The sequence below is a fragment of the Acipenser ruthenus genome, chromosome 3 (assembly GCF_902713425.1).
Source record: "Acipenser ruthenus chromosome 3, fAciRut3.2 maternal haplotype, whole genome shotgun sequence".
Taxonomy (NCBI): Eukaryota; Metazoa; Chordata; class Actinopteri; order Acipenseriformes; family Acipenseridae; genus Acipenser; species Acipenser ruthenus.
The window spans coordinates 8,313,860-8,335,837 of NC_081191.1; the positions used below are offsets into that span (position 1 = coordinate 8,313,860).

At 38.4% G+C, this 21,978-nt stretch overlaps 1 protein-coding gene across 5 annotated transcripts in view; it reads right to left on the reverse strand.

The window, feature by feature from the left end:
- Nucleotides 1–21,978, reverse strand: part of LOC117394690 (histone deacetylase 9-like) — a 213,959-nt gene that overhangs the window by 60,463 nt on the left and 131,518 nt on the right. For all 5 annotated transcript variants that reach the window (XM_059011775.1, XM_059011754.1, XM_033993142.3 and 2 more), the window contains 2 exons: nucleotides 21,854–21,978; nucleotides 14,693–14,986 (listed from right to left, as the gene is read on the reverse strand). The exon at nucleotides 21,854–21,978 is cut by the window's right edge and continues 93 nt beyond it. In XM_059011775.1, the coding sequence (XP_058867758.1) occupies nucleotides 14,693–14,986; nucleotides 21,854–21,978 (419 nt within the window). The remainder of the gene's footprint in view (nucleotides 1–14,692; nucleotides 14,987–21,853) is intronic.

Sequence of the window (21,978 nt, forward strand, 5' to 3'; positions counted from 1 at the left end):
ATGTGGCCGAGGGATCTGTTCCTTTGTTTTAGTTACGGACGGACCTGTAAAAGGAGTACAGGAATACTGTTTATTTGTAATTATTAGATGGCTAAACACCCAGGAGCTGTCGCTGTCAAGCCAACATTAAAACCCGGATTACAACTACTGCACCAAGTCACTAATCACTGTGTATTCACCACCAGCACGGGCGCACCGTGAAAGGACGAGGAGCCGTGCCGGGACATTGCTTTTGTTTATTATTGTTTTGGGACTGAAGCCAAGTATTATTTTGCTGTGCAAACTACACATTGATGTGTAGTTGCCAGCGCTATTATTGAACGGTGCAAAACCATGAAAAATAACAATAAAATAACTGTTTGCACTGTGAACTCTGTCTGTGTGTTACTGATGGAGCGCTGCATCACCTCTACAGCTGCGCACAACAAACCACTTTGCCACACAGCCCCATGTTACCAAAACACAACAAGAACAAAACATTTAAAATTACTGTATAAACCGACTTTTTATGCAATGGGCAACCAAGCCACACATAAAACATTTTAAATACATACTGTGCATTATTATTATTATTATTATTATTATTATTATTATTATTATTATTATTATTATTATTATTAAAAAATGAATTCTGAACAGACAGATTTCTTCACAATAAATAAATCCTCCAATACTTTAGTAAAAAATGATGTGACGGAAACGGTAAAATCTTAAAAAATGAACCAATCCAAAAGGAAACAACTATGACTAACCTCTGCCCCTTTAAACATGAATGAACTCCCCAAGGCCTTGCTCTAACGTGTACTGATTTCTGACCACTGTGACCTTTGTTAGGACCACTGGCCAGTGCAGTGGCCAAAGGACAACCAAAGAGTGTTTATGATAATTCTTTACAGCTGTCAAGCGCCGGAAGTCTTGAAGAGGAAAAAAAGGAGTCCTTCACTCCAGCAGTGACAGAAGGGTTGGGTATCGCACGGGTATTTCCAAACCCAGGTCCAAGGTCAGGAAAGCACATAAAGATTAGTGATTAGAGGTATACAATACCAGCTCAATGTTTCTTACTTCTCCAAGAAGTGAGGGCTTTTTGATTGCACTGGAAAAAGCCCAGCTCCAGGCTATTTGTATAAGATATTATTGAGTTAAGCATAACCTATTTAGCTTCAACATTCCAGAAAATATTTTTGATGTCTGCTTTCCTTTGCAGGAAAAGTAAACATTATTAAGGAAAAGCAGAGCTGATTCCAAGAGATAAATGCTGTAATTTAATTTGTTTTAATGTAAAATGTTATATTCTGTCTTTCAAAAAAAAGTCCTTTGTTCTTTTATTTTATTTAGTTACCATTTTATTTACTGGTATATATGGTACAGTATTATAAAGGCTGATTTGTTTCCTGTGGGAGTTTTATGATTTTTGTGTTTTGCAGATCTGATCAAAGTATGGTTTCCAGTAAATTGTATCTGGAATGATATGTTAAGTTATATATATATATATATATATATATATATATATATATATATATATATATATATATATATATATATATATATATATATAAATATAACAAAGAAACTTAAAGAAACTTAAAGAAATCCGAACTAATTTACATGTACTTGAGTAAATTGGTAAGTATAATATAAAGGTAATACTGTAAGTGTGGTGTGCAGGGTGTCATACAGTGCAGGTTTGCATTCTGGCTGTGCGAAGTAGGCCGGTCTTCGCTGGGGACTCGGAAGGGCACTCCCGTGGGTTAGGGAGGTAAAACCAGCTGGGACTGTTTATCCTCATCGCTCTACAGTGAACCCTGCTGGCCAGGTGCCCATTGTGCTCAGGGCGGACACTTGCAGGGCTGGCCTTTGTCCTCCAGAGGTCAGTAGCTTGTTTGAACCTCTCGAGTTCCTGGGTGAAAAAGGAAGCTGGCTTTGTCGTGGGATCGGAGGAGGCCCACTGAATCTTTGGGTCTCCTGAGCCATGTGGGAAATCGCTGTGGTGAGGAGAAAAGTGATTGGGCATTCCAAATTTGGAGAAAATCGGGGGGAAAATTAAAATTGGACACACAAAATAAAAAAAAATGTTAAAGTTTTTTTTAAATAATACTGTGTCTTTCAGTTACTTTTGGTTAACTTCATTTTTAATATAGAACACTGTATTTATTTTTCCAAATGCAAAGATATACCTTTTCACTACTGTTGAAAAGTCCAAAAATAGAGTGGACTTTTATGGATGTTCATCTTTAGGTTGCCCATTTTAAAAGGGTACAGGGTTCATCTTAACAGCTTTAAGAATGCTTGTTAAGTCTATGATGTGACAGCCTTAACCTTTTGCCCTTCAGAGACTACTGAAAAAAGGGCTGACCCATTTCAAAAATGGATTACATTTAGAAAACATCAAAGCCCCATCAAATTTCAATGCGGTTGCATTACAGTGGGGAAAATGGGAGCCATGACCAGTTAGTAAGTATTACTTCTGGACACTAACAGGTATGACGTGTGTCCCAGGAATCAGTGAAAAGGATATTAAGTGATGCTCAGCCACATTTGCCTTTCTTGCTGGGAAAGTCAAGTTTGCTAGTCTTTCTTTTCGAAGGGGTGCTTCCTTCATTAGGCCACTGGGGTAGCTCAGTATCACCTATCAATCAGACTTGAGCTAAACCAGCTCTTGGCTGCTTTATACCCTTTGAACACTCCAGGGCACTCCTCCTCTTGGCCTCTTATCTAATTAAACTTGAAAAGAAATATTAATCCTTGAAGGACTCAGATAACAATATGGATGACACTGACCAGTGAGACTGACTGCTATATAAACCGTTTTCTTTTTTTTATCTGCGTTTGCGTGTTTGTTTCATCTCTCTACTGATAGGTCACTACTGGAATTCCTTTCAATTCACAGGAGAGCATGCGTGTATGTTGCTTGTCTAACGGACTTACCGGACAAATTGAATTATACATTTGAATCCCCCTGAAAGGGTTTGTATTTTTACAACCCTTGTCATTCTCCCCCAGTTCTATTACCAATACAAATACAACTATTCTTATGTTGTTAAAAAATAAAATACATTTGTCTTTTAGTAGTAATAAAAAAACTAAAATCTCATTCTTCTTATCTCAGATGTCGAGACAATCATTTGCGAGACACTCATTTGTGGCAGCAGTATGGAGTAGTGGTTAGGGCTCTGGACTCTTGACCGGAGGGTCGTGGGTTCAATCCCTGGTGGGGACACTGCTGATGTACCCTTGAGCAAGGTACTTTACCTAGATTACTCCAGTAAAAACCCAACTGTATAAATGGTAATTGTATGTTAAAAAATAATGTAATTGTATGTAAAAATAATGTGATATCTTGTAACAATTGTAAGTCACCCTGGATAAGGGCATCTGCTAAGAAATTAATAATCAGTTATGAATTTTACACTTTTCAAATGTTCGTAACAAACACTGATGACATAGGAAATATCATGGCTGTGGGCTTCTGTAAATACACACCTGTCCACCTGCACTAGTTCTTTGAATATATCACTGAACAGTATTCTTTCTGATGACAAGGTCCTTTAGGCCAAATTGAAAGTTGTACATTTGGAAGACAATAGACTTGCAGTTCATGAAAATAACATTTACTACAGCTCTATGAACTGGGCAAATGATAAGAAATAAATGCCTCCAGGAAAACAAACTGCCAGTGCAGTTTTCTAGTTAGAGGTGGTCTTTTTTTACACTTAGCAAAAATCGTTCCTTTACCTTCATGCCAAAAACCACTAAGCAGCACTGTCTCGCACCAATAGGACATTATTAATGTGCAGAAAGAAAAACATAATGTTACATTACATTTCTTCTTTGAATTCTTTCACTCTCTGTATTTCTTCTACAGAAAAGCTAACAGAAGTTGGAAAAGGATAACAAACCTAAACCACAATAATTCTTACTGGTATTTTCCATCTAGTCTCACAATCTCCCAACACATAAGAGCTGGCTTGAAATTGTATGCAGTCTTTGATTGTGTTTACCAGTCTTCTGTATGTCATGGCTTTTTTTTTTTTTTTTCCTGAGGCTTGTTTTCAAAATGTTTATTTTAAAATGTATGAGTTGTTTTTATAGACTGGAATCAATACTCTGAAAAGTTGTCCTTAAGTTAGTGAGTAGGGGTCAAAGGCTATGTTTTGTATATTAAAATAGGGGATAATTATTAAATTTTTTCCCAAAAATTATTTAGCTCTTGCTTATTTTTTCTAATTCAATAAAGAACCTACTAGAAGATTGGACCTATCAAATAAACACCTGTTTAAGTCTTGTGACTAATCCAGCCCATGTCTATACCAGCATTCTGTGTTATTCGGCATGTTTTTTGGGTGCTGACCAAATCCCTATTGAAATGAATGGTGTGATACCCTCTACAACCCAACTTGTCTATTCTGGAATCCAGCATGATTTTGAAATCTCTCCTGCCTAAAATCAATGTACATATGATCATGTGATTTTTCTTTTCTAAATTTAAGACATGTCTGCTCACACATTCCACTGGTGCCATTCGGAATTGTGCAGCTGTTGAACAGCAAATATATGTCTAAACGTCCACACAACAAACAAATAGCACTGAAATAGTTTTGTCATTCTGCCTTTTTTTAGGTACAATATTCAATTTATTTACAGTAACTCTATAATCCAGCACACTGTCTAATCCGGCACACTTTTCGGTCCCAAGTGACACCAGATTGTACAGGTTTTACTGTACAAAACATTCCATGCTAACTCATACACATTTTCTGACCTGGCATGGCACTCTTTGGATTTCATATTTCATATTTTCATCTTAAGTGACTGTCTTCTTGTACCAGTGTTACATTATGTTTATTCTATAACATCTAAGTGACACAACAGACAATGGTTTCCTCAGGACATAGGACATGGCAGACATTCTGGAAAATAAATTATAGAACTATTATGTGTAAAACAGTATGGTACAGACCCATTACATATGGCTAATAGGCAATCAACTCCAGCTTCCAAACAGCCTATTATAAGCAATAAGCTGTTGTCAACAACAGTGATTCATACCACCTGCCCACAAAAACAATTCACTTTCACTCAGGAGTATCTGGTTCATTGATGCAGCTGAGAGTTTGCATTGTTGTCCATTAGACTCAGTCTAGTACTCAATATACTGGTGTCAATTCTTAATAATAATTTAACAACTGCTCATATTATCTTGTAGAAAGTGTATTTATTTAACTGAATTCAGTTAAATAGCTTTTTGTTTCAGTGACTGTATCAGCCTTTTCTCAAATTACATAAATGTGACATGAAATCTCAATGAGTAGAATACAGAAAATATTATTGTTAACGTGATTCAGTCAACTACCTGGTTTATGCATGTATGTATTTTTTATACATATTTTCCCTTTGAACTTAAACAGACACACACACACACAGTCACATTAAAAATGTCACTTAAGTCAACAGTTGACTAAGATGGCAGAAGAATCTATTGCATTCCGCTGTTGAGCTCAGGAACAATACAGCCTTGTCTTGTTTACTGAACAGGGATCCACAGGATTCTACTGATACATCAAGTGCCCTAATTGTAAATGTATGGGGATTTAATTGAGACATTTGCTAGTACTGGTTCATCTGGTGCTGCTTGAAGCACATACAGATATAGTTCTGTCTGGACCTACTGCAGTTCCTTATTTCATGCCTGAGTGGCTTTCTGCCTTCTGGGTAAAAGAGTGATTATCTACTATTTTACGCTGGGACATTGAACACTAGCTCTTTAAACAGCACTAGGAGGTATCAGTTGTAAGTAGTGACCACTTTGACAGAAGATGGCTCCTTGTTCCATGGCTGATTAGTCTTTCTGAATTGCCATTACAATTAAAATTGCCTCTCTGAGCTGAACTATAATTGTAACACAATGGCTTGTTTTATCTCTCTCACGGCGTCCTGTAAGGGGATTAGCAAACAGCACAGCGGCACACTCCACACCCTTAGGCTTAGACTGGACCAGAGGTGAGACAGTCTTCTTCCTGCTGGCAATGGGACCTTGGGCATTGCAATCAGGGGTCTGACCTAGACAGCTCTCCTTTGGATGAAGGCGTCCCATATCCTGTTGAGAAAAGCACTGGGGGCAACATTCATTAGCCAGCCCTTTCGGCTCTCAGATATTTAAGGGTAGCCAGTTACTTTACTTGGGACTTTCTTCCTTGATCTCCTGTTCTGTATGTTTGATAAAATCAACTTAATGTGATAGGAAGATAATACAGGTTTATAAATTGTGCTGCGTCATCTAAACATTTCCTGTTCCACAGACTTTGCAAATCCGGCTAAGGATTAGCTGGCCTCCTATTTTACTCTTAATTAGATTTATTTCCCAGTGACAAAATGGGCTCAGCAGCAATTCCTGCTCTGGGCTAAACATTATGCTGATGTTCAGTGGTTTTATACTGCTCATTTTAGGGTTACGTCAAGATTGAGTCACACCTGGCCAGTAATCAAATCCACGACCTCCCAACTAAATGGCATTTAACCACTGGGCTTTTTTTTGTTGATCTGCGCTAAGATTAATGTTGCCTCAATTGAAGGTACACCCTTCTCTGTGTAAGATATTTAGCAGCTGCAGAACTGGGTATTTTTAACAAAAGTGCCTTGAACTATGCAGTCTACATACTGTATGTGCTTTCTTGTTCTAGACAAAAAACTACTGCTAAATACTATGTTTCACCCAACAAATACTTTTTTTTTTACTTTTAATTTAAGAATAGCCAATAACTAGCACTGTACGTCTATAGAAGGGCAAAAACAACTTTGATACCTCACTCGAGCTATATACATTTCGAAAATAAAATACAGCATAATTTACCAACAGCCTATTTTAAGCAAAGTAACATACTTTGTACTTTCTTCGTACTGCATAACTAAGAAAGTATACATGTACACAAATCTTCATTTTTCTATGTAATGTAGCAATATTCTTTTGTATAAATATGAAGGAAGTCAAATGTATAAGTCAAAAAACCTAAATATGGCAGATGACAAAGAACACTGTCTTAATAATTTAGACTCAAGGTGTACATGTACATTTTCTTGCTCAAATTATTGGTTTAAATGTTATAAATCCATAAAATAAAAGAAAAGAAAATAGAGAAAATCTATTTTAACGTAAGTGGCATAAAAATGCTGCGTATACAGTATGGCTGCTGTTTCATTTTGAATGCACTGCCGTTCTACCCAGCAGGAGTTCTAGTGTTCATGTTTTATAAAAGATCAAAGGGTGAAAAGTAAGAACTTTGCTGGGCTCTTCTAGCTGCCAAGTGGAACTATTTCCATGTATTTTCCCAGGTATCATGTTTGCATTTAAATGCATGGTACGTGCCAAAGTATTTTAAAACTGCCTAAAACCTGACAAGCAGACAATCTTATGAACAAAAAAGTTACCTTTATTAAACCAAACAGTTTGTATAAATATATAATGGTTATAGATGCATATAGATTCATATTTCTTAAGTAAATATTTTTTTAGGCTTCCATAATATGAAAAGTTTTAAATATAGAACTGAAGTAAGAACAGAGCAGAGAAAAAGACATTCCTTGGTAATGGCAAAGTTGATATTTTAGTCTTAGTCTTTTAAATGGGGTCAAAGGCTTCCAGTAACTTAAGTGTTGTGAGCATATTTATTCATGATATTTCTCTGAACGTGGTCCAATATTATTGCAAAACCTGCTGTCTTTAAAATTGTAAAGTTAGTTTCCTAATAAACATGATATGACATGTTGACTTCTCTTATGTTATGTCCTTGGCTAAACCTCTATTTAACAACCCCCCCCCCCCCCCCCCACAATAAATAATTACAATTACCAACCATTTCTGATGTAAACATTATATGCTTATTATATGAACTATTTAGGCACTTTGTGTGTCCAGTAAAACCTGTCTAATCCAGCCCCTTTAGAAACCTGCGACCTGGAACCTGTCTATTTAGGAATCTGGCGTGCTTTTGAAGTCTCTTCTGCCTAAAAATCTAAGTTAATCTGACCGCAATTTGGCTCCAGGTCATGTGATATTTTTTTATTCTAAGTTTAAAACTAGTATATATATATATATATATATTATATATATAAGTGAGTGAACAGAAGAAAAATCTACATCAAATCAATATTTGGTGTGACCACCCTTTGCTTTCAAAACAGCATCAATTCTTCTAGGTACACTTGCACACAGTTTTTGAAGGAACTCGGCAGGTAGGTTGGCCCAAACATCTTGGAGAACTAACCACAGTTCTTCTGTGGATTTAGGCAGCCTCAGTTGCTTCTCTCTCTTCATGTAATCCCAGACAGACTCGATGATGTTGAGATCAGGGCTCTGTGGGGGCCATACCATCACTTCCAGGACTCCTTGTTCTTCTTTACGCTGAAGATAGTTCTTAATGACTTTTGCTGTATGTTTAGGGTTGTTGTCATGCTGCAGAATAAATTTGGGGCCAATCAGATGCCTCCCTTATGGTATTGCATGATGGATAAGTATCTGCCTGTACTTCTCAGCATTGAGGAGACCATTAATTCTGACCAAATCCCCAACTCCATTTGCAGAAATGCAGCCCCAAACTTGCAAGGAACCTCCACCATGCTTCACTGTTGCCTGCAGACACTCATTCGTGTACCGCTCTCCAGCCCCTCGGCAAACAAACTGCCTTCTGCTACAGCCAAATATTTCAAATTTTGACTCATCAGTCCAGAGCACCTGCTGCCATTTTTCTGCACCCCAGTTCCTGTGTTTTCGTGCATAGTTGAATCGCTTGGCCTCGTTTCCACGTCGGAGGTATGGCTTTTTGGCCGCAAGTCTTCCATGAAGGCCACTTCTGACTAGACTTCTCCGGACAGTAGATGGGTGTATCAGGGTCCCACTGTTTTCTGCCAATTCTGAGCTGATGGCACTGCTGGACATCTTCCGATTGCGAAGGGAAGTAAGCATGATGTGTCTTTCATCTGCTGCAGTAAGTTTCCTTGGCCGACCACTGCGTCTACGGTCCTCAACGTTGCCCGTTTCTTTGTGCTTCTTCAAAAGAGCTTGGACAGCACATCTGGAAATCCCTGTCTGCCTTGAAATTTCTGCCTGGGAGAGACCTTGCTGATGCAGTATAACTACCTTGTGTCTTGTTGCTGTGCTCAGTCTTGCCATGGTGTATGACTTGTGACAGTAAACTGTCTTCAGCAACCTCACCTTGTTAGCTGAGTTTGGCTGTTCCTCACCCAGTTTTATTCCTCCTACATAGCTGTTTCTGTTTCAGTTAATGACTGTGTTTCAACCTACATATTGAATTGATGATCATTAGCACCTGTTTGGTATAATTGTTTAATCATACACCTGACTATATGCCTACAAAATCCCTGACTTTGTGCAAGTGTACCTAGAAGAATTGATGCTGTTTTGAAGGCAAAGGGTGGTCACACCAAATATGGATTTGATGTAGATTTTTCTTCTGTTCACTCACTTTGCATTTAGTTAATTGATAAATATAATCTATTAACATGTCTATTTTTGAAAGCATTCTTACTTTACAGCATTTTTTCACACCTGCCTAAAACTTTTGCACAGTACTGTATATATATATATATATATATATATATATATATATATATATATATATATATATATATATATATATATATATAAAAACAAAAGCATGACGTTGCAGATATACTCACATGTTCTGCCAGGCCCATTTTGAATTGTGCAGTTGTTGAGCAGCAAATAAAATGTCTAAAAGTCCAGACAACGAGCTATCCCTTGAATGAAAACTTGTATTTATCACAAAAGCTGAACATTTACCCAAACCAACACAAAAACAGTTAAGTGAAAAATCTAAATCGCAAGGCAGCCCGTTTCAGACACTCAGAAGGAAAAGATGCCTACTTAAAAGCAACACAGAGAAAATCTGAATGCCAGCAGACAACACCAGAATCCTGCATGCAGGTACAGTACGAACAAGTCTTTCTACGGAAATGGTTAAACAAGCTTGTGCTAGTAACAGGTAAAGATTTTGTTGAGGCATTATTGTGTTTATTATACTGTGCTTTATAAGTTTTCTAATAGTTTTGTCATTTTACCTTTTTTTAGGTACAGTATTATATGTTTTACAGTAACTGTAATCCACCACACAGTCTAAATAGGGCACCATTTTCCAGTACCAAACAATGTCGGTTTGTACAGGTTTTACTGTCTCTATAATCTATACTGTATTTGTAATATATAGAGAAATAATTAGCATATTTAGCAAATGTTACACTGTTTAAATTAGGTTAATGCATCCTTTGGATACACAAAATAAATGTTTTGCACTGTCCATTTTTCTCACAGAAAAAAACCCACAGGCCCAGAGCAACATGCCCGAGGCTGGCATGTGAGAGATGTAATTAAATTAAATGGCAGGAAATATCTTTTCCATATGCCCGGCCACACACAAGCTGTAACACTAAATCCTTTCTTTTGCACAGGTTCAGGGAAACATACAACAAATTTGGTAAATATTCTGTGGTCTGTGTTCTTAGGAAAGTGGGAGAGGCAGAGAGAAAATAGTGTGTTTCCACTCATTATCTGGAAGACTGGTCTTTAAGAGTCAGATTTGCTTACATGCTAATTACATTTTAGTTGTAGTGATGCAGGTATAGCATCTTTTTTTGTTTGCTTTTTAAAGGCTGGGTTCATTTAAATAGCTCCCCTAGAAACCTGCAGCCCATGAGGTCCACACTAAACATTTTTCTTACAGTTGCCATCCAATTGGTGGATCAGTGTTTCTAGGCAGCAAAGTTGTCAAGTCATTGTTCACCAGCTTCAATGTGGTCACTACTGTGTACTTTAAACAGTGTAAAGCTACTGATTATCATTATGTGGTGTTTATTACAAATATTCAAATACTTATTTTTTTTTATAAGTCTGTGTTACTGTGCTGTCACCTGTCTGTGTTACTGTGCTGTCACCTGTCTGTGTTACTGCGCTGTCACCTGCCTGTGTTACTGTGCTGTCACCTGTCTGTGTTACTGCGCTGTCACCTGCCTGTGTTACTGTGCTGTCACCTGTCTGTGTTACTGTGCTGTCACCTGCCTGTGTTACTGCGCTGTCACCTGTCTGTGTTACTGCGCTGTCACCTGCCTGTGTTACTGTGCTGTCACCTGTCTGTACTGCGCTGCCACCTGCCTGTGTTACTGTGCTGTCACCTGTCTGTGTTACTGCGCTGTCACCTGCCTGTGTTACTGTGCTGTCACCTGTCTGTACTGCGCTGCCACCTGCCTGTGTTACTGTGCTGTCACCTGTCTGTGTTACTGCGCTGTCACCTGTCTGTGTTACTGCGCTGTCACCTGCCTGTGTTACTGAGCTGTCACCTGCCTGTGTTACTGTGCTGTCACCTGTCTGTGTTACTGCGCTGTCACCTGCCTGTGTTACTGCACTCTCACCTGTCTGTGTTACTGCGCTGTCACCTGTCTGTGTTACTGTGCTGTCACCTGTCTGTGTTACTGTGCTGTCACCTGTCTGTCTTACTGCGGTGTCACCTGCCTGTGTTACTGCGCTGTCACCTGTCTGTGTTACTGCGCTGTCACCTGTCTGTCTTACTGCGGTGTCACCTGTCTGTGTTACTGTGCTGTCACCTTAGTTTGTACTTGCTCTTCAGTTCTAGTTGCCTGTCACAGATGCCTGTAACTCAGGCTAGATCAGCCAAAGTTTATAGAAGTAAAAAGCAGCGGCACTAGTGATCTGCCACTTTGGTTCAAGTCTCCTTTTGTTTTGCCGACAATACACCTACGTTACATATACAGTATCTTTGGAGGGCAACCAGAACTGAAGAACAGCTCCCGAACTCGTAGTTCAGCACAGACTTCTTGGAGTGAAAAAAAAAAAAAAAAAAAAAATTTGAACAGTATTTGAATAATTTTAATACAAACAACTCAGAATGATTAATATAAAGCTTGCAAGATTTTCTGGCAGGGAATCTATAGTACAAGCACCTAGTACATTCATTGGTTAATCTACAAGCCTATTACCAGCAAGTTCCCATTAACCTCCTCCCCAACGACCACCACCTCTCTCCCAGCCTCGTCTGATGGGGGTGGGGTGTATACAGTGCTCTCTGCTGAATATTGATGAACACGTTGCATAGATTTATTATTTTATTGTTTGTTTGTTTTTAGCAGGTGGCACCGGGATGCTCTGAAGGATGAGGCTGTGCTCCAACTATTTTTTAGTCTCCTTACTATTCTTCACTCATTGTTGGGTCAATGTTTTTGGATACCTATAAGATTTGTATTGTAATAAAGGTGGTTAATTAACGCGAGATAGTCCTGACTGAAAAAATATTATTGTAAGGGGACAGTAAAAAAAAAAAAAGAAGAAGAATGTAATGTGAAGTTATATGTAGGCTGTGTGGTCCAGTGGTTAAAGAAAAGGGCTTGTAACCAGGAGGTCTCCGGTTCAAATCCCACTTTAGCCACTGACTCATTGTGTGACCCTGAGCAAGTCACTTAACCTCCTTGTGCTCTGTCTTTCGGGTGAGATGTAATTGTAAGTGACTCTGCAGCTGATGCATAGTTCACACACCCTAGTCTCTGTACGTCGCCTTGGATAAAGGCGTCTGCTAAATAAACAAATAATAATAATATTAACTTTTTAAGGACTGCAGTCACCTGTCTATTGAAGTACATAGGTGTAATGCTGCAAGTAGACAGATTTAATAGACTGACAATGGTGGGCTGACAATATACATTGAACATCAGACAATAAATGGGCAAACACATAAACTTAAATGTAAGTAATAAATTTAAGGATTCCATGCAAAAGTGCAAGTCTTATATATATACTCTTTTTTAAATAACCCATTGATATGTGTGTATATATATATATATATAAACACTCTGGAGCGCAGCACGTGAACATATCTTAAACTGACCAGAATTGAACATAGGAAAGGGAATTAACTTTATTTAAAAAATAAAGATTTGTAACAGAAGGCAAAAAGGGAACAAATACAAATAGCAATTAACAACATAAAACATGCAATCCCCCCTACCCACCCCACCAGGAGTGCAGATGAGGTTCAGTACAACAAAATGAAGCAAATAAGTGAACACGACTGACATTTGTTTGCTGGTGGTTTGGATTGAAAGAATTCTATGATGAGTGAATACATTGAATAGCTTTTCTGCTCACATGCCATTTAAACTGAGTCGTATACTGTAGGTCAATTCCATAACCCCAGTGACACAAGCCCTGTTTAAGATATTTTACAATGACTGTACCAAAACAAAACAAATACAAAACAGGTTTGTGAAAATAATATAATAAAGCTCCTGTAGATCTGCTAGATTTTAAAGTAGATTATATATAAAAAAAATAATAATTAACCCTGCACTGTACTAGCTTTTGAAAACATCCTCGTTTACTTTAGAAAATGTTGGGAAACAGGGTTACAGTTTCTTTAACAATGTTAAGCCACTGTTAGAAAGTAAACACACCGTAAGGGAATATAAAGGAAATGTTTCACTGAAAAGCTTCCTTAGCCATTTCCCTGCTTGCTTTGTTATTTTCTTTGACAATCAATCAGTTCACAGAGCGTCCTTTCAAACTCACAGAATAAAACACTAGCCTTTTCCTGCATTCCTCAGCACATGAATCACTTGGACTTCCTGCTTCCACAAGGCATTTCCTGTTCAGCCTTACAGAGTAACTTCACTGCTGGATCCCAGCAGGAACTTGACAAAATTTTGATTTAACCAGAAAAGATAGCAAGCTCAACTGCACAGTGGTGTTTATGGAAGTAAGCATTGCTCCTCTGTTCATGTTGAATATGCCATACGAAATTGTGTACGCAGGTTTTGTCTTTACTTTGGCAATGGCACTTCTTCAGACATTGTTAATTTCCAATTGCTGTTTTTATTTTTCTTTACATGCATTTACAACCTCCTCCGAAGTCTACAATATCTATTGAAAAATCTCTAAATTAACCACATAATAAATAATGACTGGGGTTTTGGTACAGGTTTGAGATTTTAAATCCTCACCAAAAAAGGCAACCATGCAGTTATTTTGTTTATTTGTTTGTTTTGTTTTTTGATGACTGTTACAGTTGATTCTTACATTTAAGCATCTAACACAGGCAACCACCCCAAAGTTACATGTAGAAGACAGCTTCACTTCACTTTACCTAGACGGGAAACTTTTCAATGCCCCTAAAGAAGGGCACCTTATTGCAGATCATGTTCTTTACAGTTTTACACAAATAGCTACTGAAGACGTAGGCAGACTGTACCTCACTGAAACCACTATAATCCAGGGGATGATATCTCCTTCATGAAAACATTATATACAAAACAATGAAAACATATGTTACAGAAATTACTTCACAACCTCACAGACAAAATCTGACACTGGGCTTTTATCTCACATCACCTTATTCGTACCCAAACAGAAATGAATTGTTCGGTACAGCACAGGTGATGCAAAGGGAAAGAGAAAAAAATACGTAAGTCATTGATTCCAGAATAGGAAGGTGACAGCTGAAGAATAAGCTGACAAGTCTTTTTTTTTCTTCATTGCAAACAACAGTTCTCAGGACAGAGCATGCCATTTCTGCTATCTTTGTGTGTGTGTGTGTGTGTGTGTGTGTGTTCAAATAAGAGCTTTAATGACCAACCTCCGAGCAAAATCTTTCCCCTTTACCTTTTGCATAAACACCATCTGCTCCGCGGCTTCACTTTGATTGCTTAGGCTTTCGTCATCACTGTCTGGGGGCTCTTCTTTCACTTTGATAACTCCCAGGTGTGCTCTGGGAACCTCTCCCTCACAGCTGCTGTTGCTGCTGTTGTTGCTGCTGCTGCTGCTGCTGCAGTTCATGAAGCTGCCACAGGGGGGCACCTTGTCCTCCTGCATTGGCTGATCTTTGTGGTTCTCTTCCTCAGTCTCCTCCAGGTGACTGCTTGGCTGTCTGAGCTGCTCAATGGATTTTGAAAGCATCTGAAAAATAGGAATGTCTGTGGTTTTAAACTGAACACATCTGACCCTTTCACCCTTGGAAACGTACCAGTTTATTCTATCAGAAACACACAGACACACACTGTCACAAAGGATGACTTTAGTGGTGTGGGTGGTGACATCACAGACCAGGAAGAAGTGCACAAACAAAAAAGGTCTATGGGGCTGAAACTGCCCAGCAGTACATTTATTAAATTCTACAAAAATAAAGATTTAAACAAAACACAACACACCACAGAAAAGGGCACGTTGGCCAAACAAATAATCACGGAACAGATAATGAAACAAGTATATTTAAATATAGCAATTGTTTAATCTTTCTCTTCCACCTCAGGTATATCTCTGCCTCCGATACTCTCCCCTGACTGCAGAAAGCTGCAGGATTTTATACAGGTGACCATCTCCCGATTAGCAACAATTGATCAATGAATTAATAATAAATAAACAAAACAAAAATGCACAGCTTTTCGCCGTCATCTCAAAGAATAAATAATCATGTCGGACGGTTTTCGTCCGTCCGCACAAACACTTTGGGTCAATTGCAACAAACATAAAGCTGCAGATGATCCTGTAGTTAGTACCTCAGGACTAGACTAAACTAGTGCGCTAGTTATTACCAATTGCAACAAACCAAGAACTTCCAGATAGTCCCCAGGTGCGGATTAAAAATGTTCCCAATTGCAATGAACTCCACATGATGACTGCTAGATGTTCCTGATTTAAACCACCAAGCTCTTTAGCGTACCGTTACCGTTACCGTACTAACTCGAGTTAAAACAAGAAACCTCATTAAAGACACGTTTTCTGAAATTAAACCATTAATAAAACCGATATCAAATATATAGAATCCAAAATATGTATCCTAACATTTAGCAGAGCTTTCAAATTTTAATAAGGCAGTACATATATAATATAAAGCCTGATAATGAAACACTGCTATGTACTGTAGGCCTACAGTGCTTTGCGATACTTTTGTATAAAACACGCTACATAAATGCAATAAATAATACAATAAATAAATAAATATAAATGACTCCAGGCTCGCTCAGTTATGGAAGTGGCTATTGTCTTTAACCTACATGCCAATTGGATATTAAGCTGTCTCCTGTATAAAAGTGTGCCTCATTATTACCATCTACATCAATTCGATTTGTGCAAAGATGTTAGGAGATTACGGTTAAGGTTAAGGTGGCAGTCAGAAGACTGACAGAGTTGCTGAAACCACAGCTGCAAACCAGAAGAAGAGGAGGGCATCCTATTGACCCAACACTTCAGGTTTTAATGACTGTGGTTTTATGCCACAGGATCCTTCTTGCGTGTTGGGGGGGGGTGGATCTGATAAACATCCACGAAAGCACTGTTTGTCGTGTTGTTCACAGGATCTCGAAGCTGACAGCGACACTTCATGAAAGCTACGCTGTCATGCCCAAAGAAGAGGAGCAACGAGATATTTGCACCGTGTTTTATTCTACAACTGGAATAGCTGGAGTTATTGGGCCATAGACTGCACACATATCCATATTCAATTTCATAGGCAATATAAGGATCCGAGCTTCATCAACAGGTATAGCTACACGTTAACCAATTGCCAGATGGTGTGTGACCATCATCATCAAATAAGTAACGTGGTTGCACGAGGGGCATGCAGCACACATGATGCGCAGATTTTCGAAAACGGCTATCACTATCATTAGCTCCTTCTATTGATGCAAGCAAATTGGGTATCTGGGGCAAAGGATGGTCAGGCGCTCTGCTCAGTCGCTGTTGGTGTTGCTTTGCAAGAGCATTTCTAGTCTCTAGTTTCATCCTTTTCCACAATTTTTAAAAATGTGATATTGTTCCTGGACGCCTTTCAGGAAACACAGCATTAAATCTGGTTGCAATTGCACACCAGACATTTGAGTGTTGCAAAGCCGCTTTGGCGTGCTTTCTACCATCTTCTACCATTTTGATATAATTTTTTATGCACTCAACGAAATAAAGTTTCTGCTGTCGAGTAATTCTGGGCACGACCGCCAGCCATGATTTCTTTGGTATGAATACAATAAATATAACACCTTTATATCCCCAACTCCTTTGTTCTTTGCAACTGTAACTAACTTAATCCGCAGCTGGGAAAGCACCGTAACAGCTAGTGTGCAATTTAGTACCCTTGATGCATACTAACTCTGAATGTTCCTTGCGATTGACCCAATATATTTATATAATAATAATAATAATAATAATAATAATAATAATAATAATAATAATAATAACTACAAATTAATACATACATAAATAAAATACACACAAGGGGTGGGCCCCCCGTCACACACACACGCACATGCACACGCACACACACACACACATATATATATATATATATATATATATATATATATATATATATATATATACAGTGCCTTGCGAAAGTATTCGGCCCCCTTGAACTTTGCGACCTTTTGCCACATTTCAGGGCGTGCAAAATTATTCAGCCCCTTTACTTTCAGTGCAGCAAACTCTCTCCAGAAGTTCAGTGAGGATCTCTGAATGATCCAATGTTGACCTAAATGACTAATGATGATAAATAGAATCCACCTGTGTGTAATCAAGTCTCCGTATAAATGCACCTGCACTGTGATAGTCTCAGAGGTCCGTTTAAAGCGCAGAGAGCATCATGAAGAACAAGGAACACACCAGGCAGGTCCGAGATACTGTTGTGGAGAAGTTTAAAGCCAGATTTGGATACAAAAAGATTTCCCAAGCTTTAAACATCCCAAGGAGCACTGTGCAAGCGATAATATTGAAATGGAAGGAGTATCAGACCACTGCAAATCTACCAAGACCTGGCCGTCCCTCTAAACTTTCAGCTCATACAAGGAGAAGACTGATCAGAGATGCAGCCGAGGCCCATGATCACTCTGGATGAACTGCAGAGATCTACAGCTGAGGTGGGAGACTCTGTCCATAGGACAACAATCAGTCGTATACTGCACAAATCTGGCCTTTATGGAAGAGTGGCAAGAAGAAAGCCATTTCTTAAAGATATCCATAAAAAGTGTCGTTTACAGTTTGCCACAAGCCACCTGGGAGACACACCAAACATGTGGAAGAAGGTGCTCTGGTCAGATGAAACCAAAATCGAACTTTTTGGCAACAATGCAAAACGTTATGTTTGGCGTAAAAGCAACACAGTTCATCACCCTGAACACACCATCCCCACTGTCAAACATGGTGGTGGCAGCATCATGGTTTGGGCCTGCTTTTCTTCAGCAGGGACAGGGAAGATGGTTAAAATTGATGGGAAGATGGATGGAGCCAAATACAGGACCATTCTGGAAGAAAACCTGATGGAGTCTGGAAAAGACCTGAGACTGGGACGGAGATTTGTCTTCCAACAAGACAATGATCCAAAACATAAAGCAAAATCTACAATAGAATGGTTCACAAATAAACATATCCAGGTGTTAGAATGGCCAAGTCAAAGTCCAGACCTGAATCCAATCGAGAATCTGTGGAAAGAACTGAAAACTGCTGTTCACAAATGCTCTCCATCCAACCTCACTGAGCTCGAGCTGTTTTGCAAGGAGGAATGGGCAGAAATTTCAGTCTCTCGATGTGCAAAACTGATAGAGACATACCCCAAGCGACTTACAGCTGTAATCGCAGCAAAAGGTGGCGCTACAAAGTATTAACTTAAGGGGGCTGAATAATTTTGCACGCCCAATTTTTCAGTTTTTTATTTGTTAAAAAAGTTTGAAATATCCAATAAATTTCGTTCCACTTCATGATTGTGTCCCACTTGTTGTTGATTCTTCACAAAAAATTACAGTTTCATATCTTTATGTTTGAAGCCTGAAATGTGGCAAAAGGTCGCAAAGTTCAAGGGGGCCGAATACTTTCGCAAGGCACTGTATATATATATATATATATATATATATATATATATATATATATATATTAGTTTTTGAAATACAATTTGAGCTGACAAGTGGGGCTTGAATTTGAACGAATAAATAAAGCAGTTTTGCTCATGTGTATGGAATTGTTCCGACTCCAGATACAGCTTTGCTCAGGCATTTCCTCTTACATCCCCCAGGCCAATGCCTTGCCAATCTGGGCTTTTAGTCACTCTTAAGCTGTATCTGTAAAATTGAAAGCCAAAGACAGTATAATTTTAAATCAACTACTGCTATGAAGAAAAACTCACAAATCTACAGTATGTACGAGCATGGTGTTTATCACATGACCAGTTTAGAATTAGTGTCAAATTTACCTCACTGTGCCAGTTTGACATACAGTCCATCCATTCATGTAACAAAAACTTTTGTCACAGAATTCAGTAGAACAGTAGTTTTACTCTATATACTTACTGTACATTGGAGATTGAATATTGCATTTATACTGCTATAGTGTGCTAGCAGTAAGGTTTACTGCAAATATAACCTTATAGTAGATGTCTATTACACCAGATGCTTTTCCACTATTTTCTTTGTATTACCTACAACACTCATACAATGTATCTACCATTATACACACCAAGAAGAAAAAGCAATTTAAGTACTAACTATTTAGCACAAGTCTATTTTGTTAGGGTGCGGTCTTAATGCTACTTGGCTTAAAGTAACACAAATGTGTGCCAAAGAAACTGTAAAATAATAGCTCCTCTTAAAAATCTGTACCTTTTTTGTTATGTAAAAAAAAAGAAAAAAAAGGAGCTGAATTGTGTAAGATGGTGCCAAACTGAAATGTTCCATGTTTTCAGGAAATTCAACTATACATAATTCACAGGAGCCTTAGTAAGCGTCAGCATGGGAAGAAGGAAAATACATTAAAACAAGTCACCGTGTAGCTGTTAAGAGCCCAAACAGAAAGGACATCAAAGTAAATACTACCTGACCAGCCCTGCAGGAAGTGAGAACAAGCAAACGCTTTGGCCTTAGAACATAGACCATTTTATAAATATCCAGCAGAGAATTACCTTTCACCTTTAAGCATTAGTAAGTGCTTTTATACCACTTTTAAAATCCATAAGCACTTATAAATATCCATTAGTGTCTCAAATGCTGCTGATAAAATGTTTTTTACATGCAGCACCGCTCTTGTTAATTTTAATTGGGGTAATGATTCATAAATTCTTACCGGATTAAAAAAAAAAAAAAAAAAGACAACTAATCCGTGACTAGTCCCATTTATAGCACAAAGGCAGTAAAGTGTTGTGTATTCACTCATACATAGACCCCTACAATACAGCCTATGCAGGAATTGGTAATCCTGTAAATGATCAAGGTGCCAACCTTTAGACTTTTTGAAGAATATAATTTGTTGCACCTTCATTAACTGAGCAGGTCCCAATAGTCAAATGAAGAAATGCTGTACACACTTTTCTGTAATTAAAAAACTCTTATTCAAAAGACTGGGTGTTTAAATCCTTGTACATAGAAGATCTGGATCTTGACCGTACATTGAAGGGGTCAGTCCTGACATTTCAGGGAAAGCTATAAACTAGTAGCAACAAATAGCAGCTCTTGTATGGGCCTGGCTGCTGATAAAGACAATGGCAGGCATAGGTTCAGGTGAATCTTTATCGACCTCCTCAGTCTTGCGACTAAGATACAAGATCAAAGGTAACTTTAAAAATAAACCCAGTGTAACCGGCGACCCTGCACACTGCAAGTAGGCGTCACAACCACAATGCAAAAGAGCCGGGTTCAGGACAGAATTTATAATGGCAGTGTATCACACAACACTACCTGTGACACCAGGGTGAGAAAAAGATGGTGTTCTTTAAAAACAAGTTATTTTGCATTAGCAATTTTTCTTAGCTACATAGTCCTGATTTTAGTGAAAGATCTGCATAAACTAGGCTACAATAAAAACACTAGATGGTACAAAGTGCTGTTTGAAACAATTTGAAAAAGCTGATACTCCACTCAGCTGGCTGCATGTTTATGATTTTCTTTTGACATGATTGAATTGTGATCTGCAGCCATAGGTTGTGAGGGTCTGGAACCAACTCCCCAGTAATGTTGTTGAAGCTGACACCCGGGGATCCTTCAAGAAGCTGCTTGAGATTCTGGGATCAATAAGCTACTAAGAACAAAACGAGCAAGATGGGCTGAATGGCCTCCTCTCATTTGTAAACTTTCTTATGTTGTTATGTTAATAGAAAACTATCCTTTCAAAAATAGGGAATAGGAGCCCCCACCTTTTTCCAAAAAGTCTTACATAAAAAATTAAAAATAAATCCACAATCTGTTAAAAGCAAGAGCTTATTGGGATATTTAGGAATGTTTTAGCCTGGAGTGGATATATATTTTTAGTTTGATGATGGTAAAAGTTAGTATTTCTATATCGGACCTGCTTTAGTTCATAGGCTAGGGCTGCTGCAGTATTCACACAATGGCTTCTTTCAGTCCCATTGATATGTCAAACATTTGCCTTGCACACTCGCTGGAATAATTATGGTCAACGTCTGGTTTAATAGCAAGGTCAAAGCTGCCAGCACACAGAAACACAAATACTGCCAAAAAGAAACAAAAGCCAGTATTCTGTGCATGCGTTTCCCTTTTGAACTTGATCAAATTCGATTGCACCGGAGGTCAAAAAGTGACACTATGGAAGCGCTTGTCTAAGATAACAGAATTAAGGCAGTGTTTCAAATTTATTAAGTCACATTTGTCTATCCATATTGTTATAGAATACATACTGCATAACTACTGTCTGTTGAAGGCAGTACCTGCTATATCTCCACTTGTACTTTCAAAATGTGTTTTTATACACACACACGCACACACACACACACACACACACACACACGCACAAACACACACGCACACACACACACGCACACACTCTCACTAGTCTTACTTTGTTTATCTGGATCTGCTGCTGGTATTGCTTCTGCTTCTCCAGGAACTGCTGATGCTGTTGCTGGATGACCAGCTGTGCCAAGGTGCTCTGTGGCAGAGGGGCTGACTGCGTTCTGTTCAGGG